This window comes from Zootoca vivipara, chromosome 13, assembly GCF_965207765.1.
Source record: "Zootoca vivipara chromosome 13, rZooViv2.hap1.1, whole genome shotgun sequence".
NCBI classification, from domain to species: Eukaryota; Metazoa; Chordata; class Lepidosauria; order Squamata; family Lacertidae; genus Zootoca; species Zootoca vivipara.
In genome coordinates this window covers 40914302-40931905 of record NC_142596.1, presented here as the reverse complement: position 1 = coordinate 40931905, position 17604 = coordinate 40914302, and the positions used below count along the sequence as shown (strand labels likewise).

The 17604-nt window shown below is 48.1% G+C and overlaps 1 protein-coding gene across 1 annotated transcript; it reads left to right on the top strand.

Moving 5' to 3' along the window:
* Positions 1-921: 921 nt before the first annotated feature.
* Positions 922-16772, top strand: CRYM (crystallin mu). The gene is made up of 8 exons (XM_035131589.3): positions 922-2061; positions 5274-5424; positions 5879-5941; positions 6169-6270; positions 6706-6889; positions 12516-12637; positions 14127-14211; positions 16589-16772. The coding sequence occupies exons 1-8, from the start codon at positions 1883-1885 to the stop codon at positions 16651-16653; spliced, it is 951 nt and encodes a 316-aa protein (XP_034987480.3). The 5' UTR covers positions 922-1882; the 3' UTR covers positions 16654-16772.
* The last annotated feature ends 832 nt before the right edge of the window (positions 16773-17604 follow it).

Here is a 17604-nt window from a genome sequence, read left to right as displayed (position 1 = left end):
ATCATACACGTCCGGTTCTCATTTGCAGTTGGTAGACTCCTGGATGGCAAAGGACGAAAACAGAACCTGAGGACTGAGCAGCTAAGTTAATCATGTATTAAGCTAAAGGGACATCCTAAAACTTTTTGACTCTCCCAAACTTAAGCTGTGGGTTAACGTCCCTCCTCCCTTTTTTATGCTCAGTAATGTTTAAGAGTGCAAGAGTCAAGGGAACCCATTCTGGGAAGGGTGTTTCAGGCATGTCCAACAGGTAGATCGTGATCTACCAGTAGATCACCGGATGTCTGTTGTAGATCAAGGGTAGACAACTTTCTACCCAACTTTCTACAACAACTTTCAACTTTTACCTGAACCCCCCCAAAACGGGGCTCTCCTCCTTCCTAAAAAAGCTCAACCTGAACCCCCAAAATGGGGGTAGGTCACTGCCAGTTTTTAACTCTGTGAGTAGATCGCAGTCTCTTGGGAGTTGGCCACTCACTCCTGGCCTAATATATATAAAAAAGCCTTTGGGTCGTATGCGCTGTTGGACCTACTCCGAGTAGACCCATTGAAATTAAGACATGGTTAATTTAGCTCTACTGTATTAATATCAACAGGTCAGCTACGAGTAAAAGTTAACTGTGGGCAACCCATCGAAATCAATAGGCATGGCTAACCTTCACAAGTGACAACAAGGTCTTGTTGCCTTCTTCAATGGGGTTGTTCCTTGACAGACCACCACACCTTTACAACACCTGTGCTGCTGACTCTCAAACTTTGGGACTTTTGAAATATATACATACAATAAAAATAATAATCAATTTGAGTCGTGCGACTCCAGTTGGGTCTAGTAGACCCAAAAAGCTTAAGCAACGTGGACTAAAGTCGCTTCTGGGGCCCCTCCAGGATTAGGGGCCCTGAAGCTTAAGCTTCATTCGTTTCATAGTAGATCCGTCCCTAGCAGGGTTGCCACTTGCCACCTGTCCTGTATAATACAGGATTGTCCCATATTGCAAAGAAAATGCTATGTCCTGTATTGATACAGTTTCGTCTTTTATTTCAGGTCTTCGCTGTCTGTCTGTTTGTCTGTCTGTCTCTCTGCCAAGTTAGGGATTCTCTCCAAATGCATGTGTTCGAAAGCGTGCGTGAAAGCCATGCATAAGCTCTGGGCATGGGTCTAGCCAGGATTTTTGTTTTTTGGGGGGGGGGCAACCTCAGTTTGCTATGTATTTTTATTGAATGTTATTGATTTAATGGGTTGCAGCTGCTACGCCCATGGCTCTGGGTAGCCAACTGCAGACAGATTTACCAATTCAGGTATCTGAAGAAGTGTGCATGCACACAAAAGCTCATACCAATGGCAAACTTAGTTGGTCTCTAAGATGCTACTGGAAGGAATATTTTTATTTATTTTTTGTTTCGACTACGTCAGACCAACACGGCTGCCTACCTGTATCAGGTATGTGTGTGTGTGTGTGTGTGTGTGTGTGACAAATTCCAGAGGGCCACGGCCACCCATTTAGGTTGCAACAGATTGCAGTTTACAGTGTTGTAAAAATTTACAACAGTATTTGCTTTGAAGTCACTTCAGCACCGGGTGGGGGGGGGGAACCGCTTCCCCCAACCGGTTCTGTATTTTCCCAGATCAAAGCTGGCAACCCTACGAGGACCTTCATGGGGGTTCCCTGCTCAGAGGTCCCGGACCAGGCAAGGCGAGGCCAAGCCCCCAGGTCCGTCCGGAGCAGCAGGCAGGCGTCTCGGGCCGCCGCCAGGAGGTGCTGGACGCCGCCGCCTCTCGGGCTGCTGGAAGAGCGGCGAGACGGGGCGGGCGGGGCGCCTGGAAGCGGGTGGCTCAGTCGAGGGGCACCGGGCGCCGCCGACTCTGCTCTCCGCAGTCCCCACCATGAGCCACGCTGTGCCTCCTCCAGTTTTCCTGGCGGCCGAAGAAGTGGAGAAGCATTTCCCCGCCGCCCGCCGGCTCATCCCCGCCCTGGCCACGGCCCTGGCCAACTTCTCCCGGGGCGCCGAAGGAGGCGTCGTGCAGCCGGTGCGCGTCGTGGTGCCGATCCAGAAGTATAGCGGGTGAGGACCCGGGATGGGGATGGGGATCGCCTGCCAGGTACATCCCCAGGTGATGTGGGGTTTTTGTAGGGTTGTCCCCCCCGCCCGCCGTGACTTATGCCATAAAGATAATGGGTGGGATTCAAGCATAGGTGCTAACTCCTTGGGGCTCTGGGTGCCCCGCACCCTCAAAATTCCCCATGAAGAGGCTGGGCACCCACATATTTCGGTACAGCATGCGTAGCACCCACGACCCAGGGCACCCACGGTCGCGGGGCCAAGCTGGCACTCCTGGATTCAAGTCACTGCTACTCTCAGAGTAGACCCATTGGATCTGATGGACCCAACTTGTTCACGCTTATTAACTGGTCCGCTCTGAGTACAAGTTAGCTGAATGCAATCCAACTAAGTCTTACATAAGAGGAGACCCCGTGGAATTCATGGTGGAATTCGTTCCAATAATTTCAGCCGCGGGTCAGGTCCCAGCACGACTAAAGCTGCTTGACGTTTCCTACGGATGTTCATTAAGCTGACGAAATTAACCTCGAGAAACTGGGATCTTTCTGTGACGGGCGGCAGCACTCTTGTGGGCTTCCCTGGGAGTAAATCCATGGGGTCTGGTTATAGGTTGGATCCAGACATACTCATTGGGGCAAGCAGATCCTAAACCCACTTTACCTGGGAATGAGCTCCCTATGCATTCAATGAGCAGACATTGTATTGTATAGTCACGCTTTGAGTAGATGTGTTGACATCGGTGGGGCAACTTAGCAATAAAAAAAACAAACAATGAAGAAATAGCTATTCTTACACACACACACACACACACACACACACACACACTATTTACAAGTTTTAAACTACAGTATATATATTGTAAATTGGCACATGTTAATGTTCAGTAAAGTAAATACAACAAAATAAGGAATCCAATTGGGCATGTACAAACCAGTTTCAAGCATAGTCATATAAATGTTCGGTTTTATTTTGCTGAGTTTCGTAATGTGTACATAATAAAAGCAATTGCTGTTTTCACTGTACAGGGAAGAAAGGGAGTGAGCAATGCTGAGTTGTGCGCTCAGCAGTTACTAACTTAAAGTTCAATTGATTTCATGGGGTCTGCTCTAAGCACAACTAACGCCTGGATCCAGCTTTGTGAATGAACATGCAGAGAATTGTGCTGTCTGTCTAGCACCTGTTTCAAAGGGTCACTTTGGCTTTTTAGAAAATCTTAACCTACTGTCATCAAAGGCTGTACTTTCCCCATTTTGTTCCCTTTTGGACCCAGGAGTCCATAAACGCACATTTGAGTGTATGCCTGCACATGTGGTCCCAGTATTGGGGACTAGATTACCCTTTGGGTATGTTCCAACTCTACAATTCTGTGTGCTCTCTGAAGTAAGCCCTGTTGAGTTCAATGAGGCTTACTCCTAAGAAAGTGGGCATAGGATTGTAGATGGGCAGAGAATTCTTGGAAGGGGGCCTGGGGGGCTTCATTAACTGCAAGCCCCGAAACGACAAAACCCTACAACACAGCTATAAAACTTTGGCACCAGTTTGGAGTGAATTGGACAACGTTGAATTTCTGTGTGTTAACTTCAAACCGCAGCTTGATGTATCCATTACTCAGTTGGGGGTGTGGCACGCTACAAAACGCAGGGTTTGCGCTACAAAGTGGCTGCAAAACGTTGGCACCCGTATGGAGGGGACCCAAAATTTCAAGGTTCGTAATTAATGAAGCCAGCCTAGGAAGCCCTGCTGGCCATGTTGGAAGATGAAGAACATTTTTTTGGTAATCTTTCAAGGTGATGTAATTGAGCCCTTCTCTGGGAAACTGGCTGGCTTAGTATCCTGCTGGTCTGTGGATGACTCAGCTCTGCCACACACCCCATAATGCCCATTTTTGGGACTGTCTGCGCCAGCTTCTTGACTGCCTGTGCTTTTGACATTAATCAGGGTGTTATGGTTGCACTTAGGGTGTCCCCAAACTCCTTGTTGTGCCCAGATGCTGCTGTCATGAATGCTCACTGATGGCACACAGGTTTCTACTTTTATTGACTCTGTACAGTTCCAAACTGTTGTTCTTTCCAAGTAGAATTCAGTCACCCTAGCACTTTGCACATAAAAATGAGCTAACCAAATTGTGAGCTGTTGATGACAGTCAGGAGCCTTGTGGTCTGCTAGAAGATGAGAACAGATTTATTGTGGCAAAACACTCTCTCTCTCTCTCTCTCTCTCTCTCTCTCTCTCTCTCTCTCTCTCTCTCTCTCTCTCTCTCTCTCGGTGTGGACTGGCTCCAGGAAGAGCTGCTCTCCAAATTCACACACCCACAGCAGACTTGCCAACCTGCTTTGCTGAACCTTAAACAAATTGTTGCCAAAGCTTAGCCTGTGGTTTTAGAATACTTCTTTTATGGGGGAAAAGAGAAAACAAGTTCCTGAACGCTTGCATCTGTGGCGATTTGCTTGAGGTTTGCCACCCTGGGCTCCTTTGGGATGAAAGGCAGGGTAAACAAAGAAATAATCGCCAAGGTCTTTCACTGACACCTGCCTTGGGCTGCCTATAAAACAGGGGTAGGAAATCTCTGGTCCTCCCTGGGCCAGGCATTGACTTGGCAGTATGTGTCAATTAGCAGTGGTAGCCAACTTCCAAGAGACTGCGATCTACTCACAGAGTTAATAATTGGCAGTGATCTACCACCTTTTGTGGGGTTCAGGTCAAAGTTGTTGAGCTTCTTTAGGGAAGAGGAAAGTGACGTTGAGCTTTTTTAGGAAGGAAAGCCCTGTTTTTGGTGGTTCAGGTCATTTTAGGGGTGCAGGGCAAAGATGTTGAGCTTTTCTTAGGGGAGACAAAGTTTTTTTAGCATCTTTGGGGGGAGCCACTGATCTACTGGTGATCTACCACAGACGTCCAGTGATCTACCAGTAGGTCACAATCTACCTGTTGGACATGCCTGAATTAGGGCGTTGGCAGGGAAAAACTGTTACCTCCTGGAGCTGCTGGCATCATGAAAATAAGCTTCCTTGGACTCCTCCCGGAGGGGCGCCACTAAAAGCAGATGGCCACACTGGCCAGCACTTATGAAAGAGCCCTCAAACCTTGTGCCAGCCCTGGTGGCTTAAGTTATTCATTACACTGTCTTTAAAGTTTTAGATTAACTTGCTAGCTTAGTTGCTGAGGGAAGAGACCACACTTGAATGACCATTGCACCGCCTCCGTCTTCTGCTTGTAAGCTTTTTAGGACTCATGCCTGCCTACAGCGCGGAAGATGACGCATTGACAACCAAGCTGGTGACCTTTTATGAGCACACACCGGATCCTGCTGTTCCTTCCCATCAAGCAACAGTGCTCCTGTTTGAGCCAAGCAATGGCACTCTCAAAGCTGTAAGTCTCCCAAGGCAACAGTGAGCACAGTTTGAACCGCTTTAGCCCCACCAACCTCAGGCTGCCCTCAGCCAGCTGGCTCCGCCTGTCATTATCTCTGGCGCCACCTACTGTTGGACTCCTTGCCTCCCTCTCAATCAGTCTCAAAGGGCCCTAGCCACCACTGCCTGGCACATGGCGGAGAAGAGTATGGTCCCCACGTCTTATCAATGTGTGAGGGGTATTCCCTTGGAGGAGGGATTGATTATCCATCCAATCCGGGAATTGTAGCGCTGTGCTACAAGCCACACTTCCCAGGATCCTTTGGGAGGAAGCCATGACTGTTTAAAGTGGCATGATACAACTCCGATGTGTTGCATGGGTGGGCCTTGTCCGCTTGAGGAAAAGCATTTTGTATTTAACTTGCATCTTGCTGTTTTTCTTTTCGTTCTATTTGATGTTCTCCTTCGGGAAGGTCATGGATGGTAGCGTCATAACAGCCAAACGGACAGCGGCAGTTTCTGCAATAGCCACCAAGGTGGGTGCTTTTTATTAAGCGGGACAAAGAAAGGGACTGTGGTTTGGGGGAAATGGCATGGTGGGCCAAATTGCAGGCGCCCCCCCCCCAGGCCAGGATTGACCTGCAGCCTGGGTGTTCCCCACCCCTAATAAAAGGACATAGGCTTTAGGGTTGGCAAAAGTTGTTAATATGAAAGGTGCCATATGAACAAGTTTTTTGCCCTCCCCCGTTGGATATATTTTCAGTTCTTAATGCCGGTGGATTCTGAAGTGCTGTGTATCCTAGGAGCTGGTGTTCAAGCCTACAGCCACTACGAGATTTTCACAGAGATGTTCTCGTTTAAGGAGGTAGGAAGTTCAATTAAACCAACAGATTTTTATTTATTTTTTTAACGCATTTACCACTCAGCAATAGCCTCTGTCTTAGGCGTTTCTAGCACGCACAGAGTACCTGTTGATTTGTCTGACACCTTTTGGTCCCTCCCCCCCAGGGGCGGAGGAAGGGGGGTGCAATGGGGGCAGGCTGCCCCATGTGTCAGCACTGAGGGGGTGACAAATTGGCGGGCGGCACTCACCATGGGGCCTGCAGCACGCCCGTGCCACGCATGGCCGAGGAATGCATTAGGGACTGGCAAATTAATTTTATGCGTTTTCTTATGTTTACACTCTCCTGGAAAAGTGTCCACGGGTCCCCTGTCCATGTTGTAGTAGGACTTCCTTGAGGCAAAGATTTTATGTAGTCCCCGAGAGGGTGAAAGACCAGCCGCTCCGTTTCCCTTGTAGGTGAAGATCTGGAATCGGACCAAGGAGAAGGCGGAGAAGTTTGCTCGCTCGGTTCATGGGCCAGTCCAAGTCTGCTCTTCTGCTCAGGAGGCTGTCACCGGGGCGGACGTGGTTGTAACGGTCACGATGGCAACAAAGCCAATTTTGCATGGAGAATGGGTGAAGCTCGGGGCCCATATCAACGGTAAGATATGCTTTGTGTAAGGATTTCTCCCTCTCTGGATACTTAAAGGGGTGGATGACTTTGTTGGAACCAGGGAGCTTGATGTGGTCCAAATACTAGCGGGGGACGGGACCTGTTTTCTGGTGTTCCAAAACAGCTCCTTAAAGTGACAAGGGAGGGTTTTTGGCTAAACTTCCAGATAATTTGAGCTGTTCCACACAGAAGCAGGCTCCTTTGGAAGTGATGGACTCTCCTTTACTGAAGGATTTAAAGCAGGCATCCTCAAACTTTGGCCCTCCAGATGTTTTGGACTACATTTCCCACCTTCCCCAACCACTGGTCCTGTTAGCTAGGGATCATGGGAGTTGTAGGCCAAAACATCTGGAGGGCCGCAGTTTGGGGATGCCTTATTTAAAGCAAGGGGTCAGGATTCTTGGTTTCCCCTCCCTGGCCAACATCTCAGCTGGGCAAAGCCACTCACTTGTCCATCTCCTGATGTCACCGTGATGGAGGAGGGGGAAATTGATGGCTTGTTGGCCATGATGGCCATGCTCTGCCTCCAAGTTCAGAGGTAGTAATGCTTTTGCATACCATTTGCTGGCAACCACAGGAAGGGGAGGGAGCTGTGGGTTCAGGTCTTGCTTGGGGACTTTCCCCACAGGCATCTGGTTAGCCACTGTGAGAACAGGAGGCTGGACTAGATGGGCCATCGACTTGATCCACCAGACTCTTATATACATATGTTCTTATCAGCTGGTCGGTGGTGACAACAAGCAGGGACGTCTTAAGCCTATCCAGTGCCGTGGTTCAAAGATCCCTCCGGCACCCTCCCCCCATTTCCCAGAGTTTCTGACCTTTTTACATCGCTGCCGGCAGCTTTGCGGGGCTGGAGGAGGTGGGCAGCGGCTGGAGGGCGGCTCCTCCGGCGGGGAAGAGACGGAGGCTCCAGATGTGGCGCTGTTTCAGCGCAGCGGGCAAGGGCAGTGAGCCTCCGCCTCTCCCCAGGCGCCCTCCAGGACTCGGCGTGAACTTGCCGTCCTGGTGCCCTGCGCCACTGGTCTCTATGGGCAAGACGCCCCTGACAACAAGCCTTTCTTGCCAGGAAACAGTCGGAAGCAGTAGCATAAGTGGAGTAATGAGACAGTTGTCCTAACATTGAGCAGAAGGATCTAGGTATGGTGCAAGATTGGCCGTCAACATTCAACAAAAGTGTTAGCAATTGCTCCCAGAAATAGGCTTAGTTGGGAAAGGGAAAAAGAAAAGCACCTTGCTTTAATTAGCTGTAGCTAAAGCATCTTGCAAAGGATTAGCTGATCCAGATTAACTGGTTTTAAAGAGGGGGTGCTAATCTGTTTACAATATCGATTCGAGGCACACTTACATTGAACTGCAGTCTGTTAAAATCAGTAGGATTCGCTTCCACACAATGCAGAAAACATTAAAACATTCCTGAGGCTCACCTGTATTCCACATTCCCTAATTACTCAGTACAGAATTTCATGATAGAGGCACCAATTTGAATATAATATTGAGGGGCCCTAGGTGAGAACCACCCCACCCTGCCCTATCAATCACAAGACACAGCACGCACATCACATTTGAACAGCAATGCCCATTAGCTTTGAGGGGCAGCCCCCGCAAATATATTATTGGGGGCGAGGGACCTCGGCCTCTAGGAGTTGGCTCCTCCTTCCATTGTGAGTTCTCTGAGTGGGGACCAATCACATCTCTTTTCAGGGTTTGGCTCTGTTCTCTTATGAATACCTTCACAGCAGATGAAGAACCCGCCGGTTCTTTCTTGGAAAATTTCTTTGAACTCTGGTTTCTTCTCATTTTACTTCCTGAAGTGACCTCCCAGGGTTAAAAGGTCCCTGCAGATGTCTCCTTTCTTTACATTAGACCCATTGAGATTAATGAACCTCAGTTAATTGTGTGCATTAATTTCTAGAATCTAGTTGCATCATACCAGCCACTCCACTTCTGTCCTGCATTGTCAGCAAAGGACATAGAAAGGGATTCGTGGAAGCGAATGGGATATGCAATTCAAGATTTCATCACTGTCTGACCAATTTCCACCCACCCCTTCATAATCAATCCTTTGTGTGATGGATTCTTCATATTGTGTAGAGGCACATCATGAAGCGTCAGGGGGACAATTGGTGTCCTCGTTCATGACTGCAACACATAAACAAAGGGATGCCTCTCCTTGCGTCAACCCACTTCCCAGGGAACTCATTTCTAATGCTTGAGCAGGTTTTCAGAAAAATATGTGAGTGTTTCTGTTTTGTATAACTGCTTTCTGTCGCATTCTTTATATCCACTTAAAAGGAGGCTGATGGTGGCTCATTCTCCTTAATTATAGGTTTCGGATGAAAACAAAAAACAACAACAAAATCTCTCCTAAAATTTCAAGTGATGCAATCAAATATTGTCACATGTGTAAGGGCTTTCAACCAGATGGTGGGTAGAAAGTGTGCCACACTGGTACATTAAAAACAAAACAAAAAAACTTTACCAAATAGCTAAGGCTGCCCTGATCCAGTAGTGTAGGATTCTATTGCCTCTTGTGAGGATTCTGACTAATATCATGCCAGTTACCTGAAGGAAGAACTGTGTGGCAGGATCTTATCTGAGGGGAAAGAGTGCTTCTGGGGAAGGACTGCTCTTTATTTATTTTATTTTTTATTTTTGCTGCGAGCTGATGGGAGCTCTTTTCATTGGAATTAATTTTGGTCAATTTCATTTACGACTCATTTGCAACAAGACACCCTGAAGCAGTTCGCAAACATATGTAAAACAGTTATACATGCTTTATGGAGGGCAAGACAGCCAAAACCACCAGTGGCAGCAGCTGTAAGTTAAAGAACTGTTAAGCAGAAGAATGTGTGAATTTGCTTTTTCCTCCTCCCCACTTTCCCCGTTTTCCTTTTGATCTATGTCTTCGTAAGGTGCTCTGGAAGCCTCACTAGCTGAACGGGTGGGATCTAAATGCTAGGGGGTATTCTTACTGCGGGACCCAGGTGGCGCTGTGGGTTAAACCACAGAGTCTAGGGCTTGCTGATCAGAAGGTCGGCAGTTTGAATCCCTGCAATGGGGTGAGCTCCCATTGCTTGGTCCCAGCTCCTGCCAACCTAGCAGTTAGAAAGCACCTCAAAGTGCAAGTAGATAAATAGGGACCGCTCCGGCGGGAAGGTAAACGGCGTTTCCGTGTGCTGCTCTGGTTTGCCAGAAGCAGCTTTGTCATGCTGGCCACATGACCTGGAAGCTGTCTGCGGACAAACGCCAGCTCCCTTGGCCTATAGAGAGAGATGAGCACCGCAACCCCAGAGTCGGACACGACTGGACCTGATGGTCAGGGGCCCCTTTAGCTTTACCTATTCTTACTGCAGAAGTGTGTCCCCCCACATGGCATATGCAGGGGCGTCGCAATAGGGGGCGGGGCGCCCTGGGCTTCACTCTGCGGGGGGCAGCATGGCGCCCCCTCGCCATCGCGGAGACCTCAATGTTTCTGCCCTCACCCCTCGCTTCTTCCTGGCGCCAGAGAGCAGCGTCAGTGGCGGCCGGCCGCTGATGCCCCTCGCCGCTCCGCCTCCACCCGAGTAGGAAGAAGACAAAGCGTGCGGCAAGCCGATCCATAGTGCGCTTTGTCTTCTTCCTACTCAGGCGGAGGCGGAGCGGCGAGGGGCATAAGCGGAGACTGAGTAGGAAGAAGCACAGTCGCACTACGGAGCGGGTTGCCAGCGGCGGTGCTCCAGGGCCCAGATCCTCGGATCCAGGCGCTCGAGCACCGCCCCCGGCAACCCGCTCCAGAGCGCAACGTGTGCGTCGTGATGCATGTGTCATGACGCGTGACACATGCACGCGGCGGACGCCCCGCCCCCCGGTGGGGTGCCTTCTGGTTTGCCGCCCCGGGCAGCCAGAAGTCTAGCGACGCCGCTGGGCATATGGCTCAAAATCAGTGGGTCAGGGGTTGCACATGAGGAGTCTGGCTTCCTCATTGTGAGGAGAAGACTTGGGGCTGGGAGATCTTGTGCTACCAGATAGCCCCTGCCTCCATTTTGGTACGCTTGCTACTTCCACTCTTGGGTGAACTTGAGGTGGCTGGAGCTGGGGGTCATATAACCATAGAATGATAAGAGTTGGAAGAGAGCACAAGCCTCATCTATTCCAGCCCCCTGTAATGCAGGAAATGTTTGACCAGTGTGGGGCTCGAACCCACAACCCTGAGATTAAGAGTCTCAGGCTTTACCAACTGAGCTATCCCAGCTTAGGACGGATGGAGCCAGTCTGAGCGAACTGGTTCCCTCTTCGCAGGCAGGATTTTATGTGGGAGGTGGTCTCGGAGGTGGGGCCAATCGGGGTTCATAGGTTTCACTGAGAATTGTAGGTGGACCTGTGACAAAATTAAGGGCTTCTGGCATATGGTATATGAAGAATTAAATAAAATATTTAAACAATATTTGGAGGAGACTCTTGAGAGTCCCATGGACTGCAAGAAGATCAAACCTATCCATTCTGAAGGAAATCAGCCCTGAGTGCTCCCTGGAAGGACAGATCGTGAAGCTGAGGCTCCAATACTTTGGCCACCTCATGAGAAGAGAAGACTCCCTGGAAAAGACCCTGATGTTGGGAAAGATGGAGGGCACTAGGAGAAGGGGACGACAGAGGACGAGATGGTTGGACAGTGTTCTCGAAGCTACGAACATGAGTCTGACCAAACTGCGGGAGGCAGTGCAAGACAGGAGTGCCTGGCGTGCTATGGTCCATAGGGTCACGAAGAGTCGGACACGACTAAACGGCAACAAATTTAAACAAACTTTTGTAAGAGGAGGAGGAAGAGGAGAAGAAGAAGAAAATTGGGGAAACGAGACAGCACCAACAAAAAAAGAATGGCAAGAAAAATTATTTGATTACATTGAGTTGGCTAGAATGACAGATGCAATTAGGGGTCAGTCTAAACAAACATTTCAAAAAGAATGGGAAAAATATGGAGATTATCTTAAAAAGCAGTGCCCTCAAATTAATACCTGGGCTTGTTTTGATTAAGTTTTGCAAAACAAATTATGGTATAAAAGCTTAAAATAGAAAGAAGGGGGGGCGAAGTGAGAAGGAAACCGTTTACTCAATATGAAAGCAGTCCCACATTGAACTTAGAAGAAAAGAAGTACTGAAATTTGGTTCCATGTTCATTATTTTTTTCATATTGGTTTTTGTATTTTCTTTTAAAGGTTTTTTTTTTTTAGTGTTATGTGTGTTTGTGTTACAAAATAAAATAAATACGAAATGAAAAAAGAGAGAATTGTAGGTCTGTGAGGAGAATAGGAATCTCCTAACAACCCTTAATAAACTACAGCACCCAGGATTCTTTGGGGGAAGCCATCTCTGTTTAAAGTGGTATGATACTGCTTTCAGTATATGGTGTAGTTGTGGCCACAGTAAATGATACAAGAGCATGAATGAAGCCCATGGTTCAGCCTGGGCCCTGGAGTCATTTAGCACCCTTTGTGTGTTAAACATTAATATTGCTCCTGCTTTGCGAGAGTAATTCAAAGGCAATTGTCAATTGTGACCATAAGGTTGGGGTGATTGTCTTAACCCTTTTCATCTTGGGAGATAAATTTCCAATTCGTTTATTTCTGTCTTTTAGCCATTGGGGCAAGCAGGCCTGACTGGCGGGAGCTGGATGATGATGCGATGAGGAACTCTGTATTATACGTCGATTCGAGAGAGGCTGCTATCCGTGAATCGGGAGATGTCATTTTATCGGGGGTAAGCAAGCAGGAGTGAGAGGGTGGAGGGTTGTGTGTCTCCTTTTACCAATACACTTTGAGTGAAGTCCCTGAGACCTCTGCCCAAGGTAGCCACGAGCATTTTTGGAGTTTCCCGATAGTTTTCTGTGGGGATGACACCAAGTTTGAGGGGAAACTTTGGCAAAGGACCCTTTCAAGGACTCCTATATTTTGCGGGACATTGTGGGAGACTAGGGCTTGCCGATCAGAAGGTCAGCGGTTCTAATCCCTGCGACAGCGTGAGCTCCCGTTGCTCGGTCCCAGCTCCTGCCAACCTACCGTAGCAGTTCGAAAGCACATCAAAGTGCAAGTAGATAAATAGGTGTCGCTGCAGCGGGAAGGTAAACGGCGTTTTCATGTGCTGCTCTGGTTCACCAGAAGCGGCTTTGTCATGCTGGCCACATGACCTGGAAGCTGTACACCGGCTCCCTCGGCCAATAACGCGAGATGAGCGCCGCAACCCCAGAGTCGGTCACGACTGGACCTAATGGTCAGGGGTCCCTTTACCTTTACTTTACCATCAAATTTAATTTCCCACAATCCCCCTGTGTAGAATTGTCACTTCCATTGGTGCTGCCATTTTACCTTCCCACAATCCCCAGGGGTGACTCTACACCAGGGTGCCAAGTGCTGGTGCCAGGCCTGGTTTTCTGTGGGGACTGAAATCTTAAGAACCCTTAAGAACTTGTATGCCTGTTGTCTTTGTCCATGGAGTTTTCTTGGCAGGGATACTGGAGTGGCTTGCCAGTTCCTTCTCCAGGTGGATCACGTTTAGTCAAAACTCTCCACTATGACCTGTCCATCTTGGGTGGCCCTGCATGGCATAGCTCATAGCTTCTCTGAGTTATTCAAGCCCCTTCGCCACGACAAGGCATTGATCCATGAAGGGGTGCTGGAGGAGACTCTTGAGAGTCCCATGGACTGCAAGAAGATCAAACCTACCCATTCTTGAGGAAATCAGCCCTGAGTGCTCCCTGGAAGGACTGATCGTGAAGCTGAGGCTCCAGTACTTTGGCCACCTCATGAGAAGAGAAGAATCCTTGGAAAAGACCCTGATGTTGGGAAAGATTGAGGGCACTAGGAGAAGGGGACGTCAGAGGACGAGATGGTTGGACAGTGTTCTCGAAGCTACGAACATGAGTTTGACCAAACTGCGGGAGGCAGTGCAAGACAGGAGTGCCTGGCGTGCTATGGTCCATGAGGTCACAAAGAGTCGGACACGACTAAACGACTAAACAACAAACAAAGAACTTGTAACTGTGTTTAAAGGCAGGGCCAGAGCTCAGCCTGGGGAGAACCCAAAGCTCTTCCCCCACCCCACCCCACAGGATTTCCTGCAAAATCTCAGGTTCCCCAAAGTCTTTCGATACCTTCCACTTGTGATGCTGTTTTGGCTTTGCAAGCCTTTTTCTGCACCTCAGAAAATGGTGGAACCAGAAAATGACAAAAGGTCTGTGTTTGTTTTGCAGGCAGAGATGTATGCAGAGCTGGGTGAGGTGGTACTGGGAACAAAACCAGCTTTGCGTGAGAAAACCACTGTGTTCAAGTCCCTGGGTAAGAATGTCCCTGCTGTGCATGAATAAGAGTGCAAGACAACACTTTATTATTTATCTCCCCCCCCCTCTTGCGTGAGAATGCTGGTGATTATCTTCAAATTGACAACGGACTCCCCCCATTTAACAAAGGCAGGCATGCCTCTTTCCCTCCTTGAAGACATCAGACAGAAGCGATTAGCATCAACAGGGAAGCCAAGATGAATCAATGTATTGTTCGTCTTTGTATGATGCATGAGCTCTCATCGTAACAATTCCCCCCCCCCCACAAAACTTTAGAACTTAACAAGAGTCAGGCAATGGACCATCGAGTCCAGCATCCTGTTCTCGCAGAGGCCAGACAGATGCCTCTGGGAAGCCCTAGAGCAGGGCATGAGCGCCACAGCACTCTCCCTGTTTGTGATTCCCAGCAACAGATGCATAGATGCATGCAGTCTCCAACAGTGAAGGGAGAACGTGACCATCGTGGCTAGTAGCCGAAAGCCCTGTCTTCCAGGCAAGCTGTCACATGAAGCATTTATCTATTCCTTTGCCTCATTTAAAAAAATAAATAAAACTGCAAAACCTTTCCAGGAACTGGGTGGGAGGTTTTTTGTGACATCAGCCAATCGGCACCAGGCACAACTTGAATAATAACAATTGGAAGGGACCATGAGGATCATCTAGTCCAGGCATCCCCAAACTGCGGCTCTCCAGATGTTTTGGCCTACAACTTCCATGATCCCTAGCTAACAGGACCAGTGGTCGGGGAAGATGGGAATTGTAGTCCAAAACATCTGGAGGGCTGAAGTTTGGGGGTGCCTGATCTAGTCCAGGGTTTCCCAAACTTGGGTTTTCAGCTGTTTTGGGACCACAACTCCCATCATCCCTAGCTAGCAGGAACAGTGGTCAGGGATGATGGGAATTGTAGTCCACAAACAGCTGGAGACCCAAGTTAGGGAAACCCTGATCTATTCCAACGCCCTGCAATGCAGGAATGTTTCGTCCAATGTGGAGCTTGAACCTGCTACCCTGAGATTAATAGGCTCGTGCTCTACCAGCTGAGCTGTCCCCTTTCTATTGTCTTTTGGAATTCTGCAGAACCAGCTTTAGAGCTGTGACCCAAAGAGGAAGCAGTTACCTTTGAAGTGAGTTCTTAAATGATTGAAAGTGCTTCTGGAACAGCCTCGGTGCTAAATAATAGTTGTGTGTCTGCCTTTCCTCCCTGAGAACAGCTGGCAGTCCAGATGGACTTTGTGCCTGTAGGGTGTGGGGCTGGCAACCCTTTGATCAGTGGGCAGGGCCATGTGGCTTTTGTTCTGGCTCCATTGAGGGAAACATCCTGAAAATGGGACATGGGTTGGTTGCAGTTGTTGGTCAGCAGGCCAAGTAATTAGGTGAGGGTCTTTGGGGTCTTGTCATCTTTTTTGCCACTCTGGAGTAATTGAGGCTGCTTACACACTGTACACCTAAAGCAGGGTTTCCCAAACTTGGTTCTCCAGCTGTTGTTGGACTACAGCTCCCATCATCCCTAGCTAGCAGGACCAGGGGTCAGTTCCCTCCCTCCCAAAAAACAGCTGGAGACCCAGGTTTAGGAAACCCTGATTTAAAGCACACTGCTTCCTCCAAAGAACCCTGGGAGCTGCAATTCCTAGCCCTACAGGATTCTTTGGGGGAAGAACCACAGAGCCTAGAGCTTGCTAATCAGAAGGTCGGCGGTTCGAATCCCTGCGACGGGGTGAGCTCCCGTTGCTTGGTTCCAGCTCCTGCCAACCTAGCAGTTCGAAAGCATGTCAAAGTGCAAGTAGCTAAATAGAGACCGCTACAGCAGGAAGGTAAACGGCGCTTCCGTGTGCTGCTCTGGTTCGCCAGAAGCGACTTTGTCATGCTGGTCACATGACCTGGAAGCTGTATGCCAGCTCCCTCGGCCAATAATGCGAGATGAGCGCCGCAACCCCAGAGTCGGTCATGACTGGACCCAATGGTTAGGGATCCCTTTACCTTTACCTTTTATGTGCTTCAAATGCATGGTGGCACTGGTGGAAGTTGGAGTCCAACAACATCTCAATGGCGGCATACTGGGGAAGGCTGGTGTAGATAGTATTAGAGCCTTGGGTCTTCCAGATGTTGCTAAACTACAACTCCCATCAGCCCCAGTCATGGTCAGGAATGGTGGGAGTTCAACATCTGGGGGTTAATGGTTCCCACATCTGTATCAGATAGACCCATGTATATTCAAATTTGCTTAATATGCAGACTCCTTGGAGTATTGTAGAATGCAGTAGAAGTAACAGATTTTAAAATTCTTGTATATGATCTGATCATTCTTTTCCTCCAGAAAATGCTGTGGGGTTCCCCTCATCCTTGTTGACTGTGATGTCAATTGTTGTTTATTTTAGGAATGGCGATTGAAGACACAGTCCCGGCGAAAATGATATTTGATTCCTGGTCAGCTGGCAGCTAAAATGAAGATCTTCCAATAATCCAAGCACCAAAACAATATTGAGAATGAAGTAGCATTTAGTGTTGTATCTCCACTTTTAGCAGGAGCTGTTTTTTTAAAAAATAAAAATGATAACATTACCATCTTATACCCACTTACAATGGGAGAAAATCTCATTGAATTGGGGGTGTGTGCTTTCTTTTGAGTCAATATGCATAGGATTGCAGTATAACTTATATAGTATTTCTGTTGAGGACAAAGTAGTTAGAATAGAATAAACCAAACTTTTGTGACATGCATAACCAATATTTTTTTCTGTCCACTTTGGTTTTGATTTACACTATTTAATTCTGTCTTGTGCTCACTGTGAGGTAAACAGGCACGGGGTTCACCCTCCCCCCAAAATCTTTAGAAGGTTACATAATTTCTTGCTGCAAAGCATTAGGTTGAAAATTATTGTCAATAATAATAATAGGCTCCAACCACCTTTTCGAGTCGCATTTGGCAGCTTAATTTCATATCTTCTCAAGGATGAGAAATAGTTCAAGAGGCTCATCTATGATTAAGCTTGCCGCAGTTGTAAAATAATAAATAGAATTTGCAATTATCTCCTAGCATCTCTGCCTTTCGTTGACACTGAGTGGATCAAGGAGGATTGCAAAAAATCATAATCGTGATGTGGGTCAAATCCTTTTGAGCGCTATTTGCTTAAAAAATAGAATAGCAGAATACTACATTTTGTATTGCTTTAATACATAATGACTTTTCCCTCTTACACCTTATTTTTTAATTGAAGTGAGGCTGTATTGGTTGAAAATCTCTGGTAATGGGTGTTTACTGAATTTTGCTACAAGTTAAAGTGGTTATTTGCATTTTGATCAGATAACCACACAGCCTAGGGCTTGCTGATCAGAAGGTTGGTGGTTCTAATCCCCGCGATGGGGTGAGCTCCCATTGCTCAGTCCCAGCTCC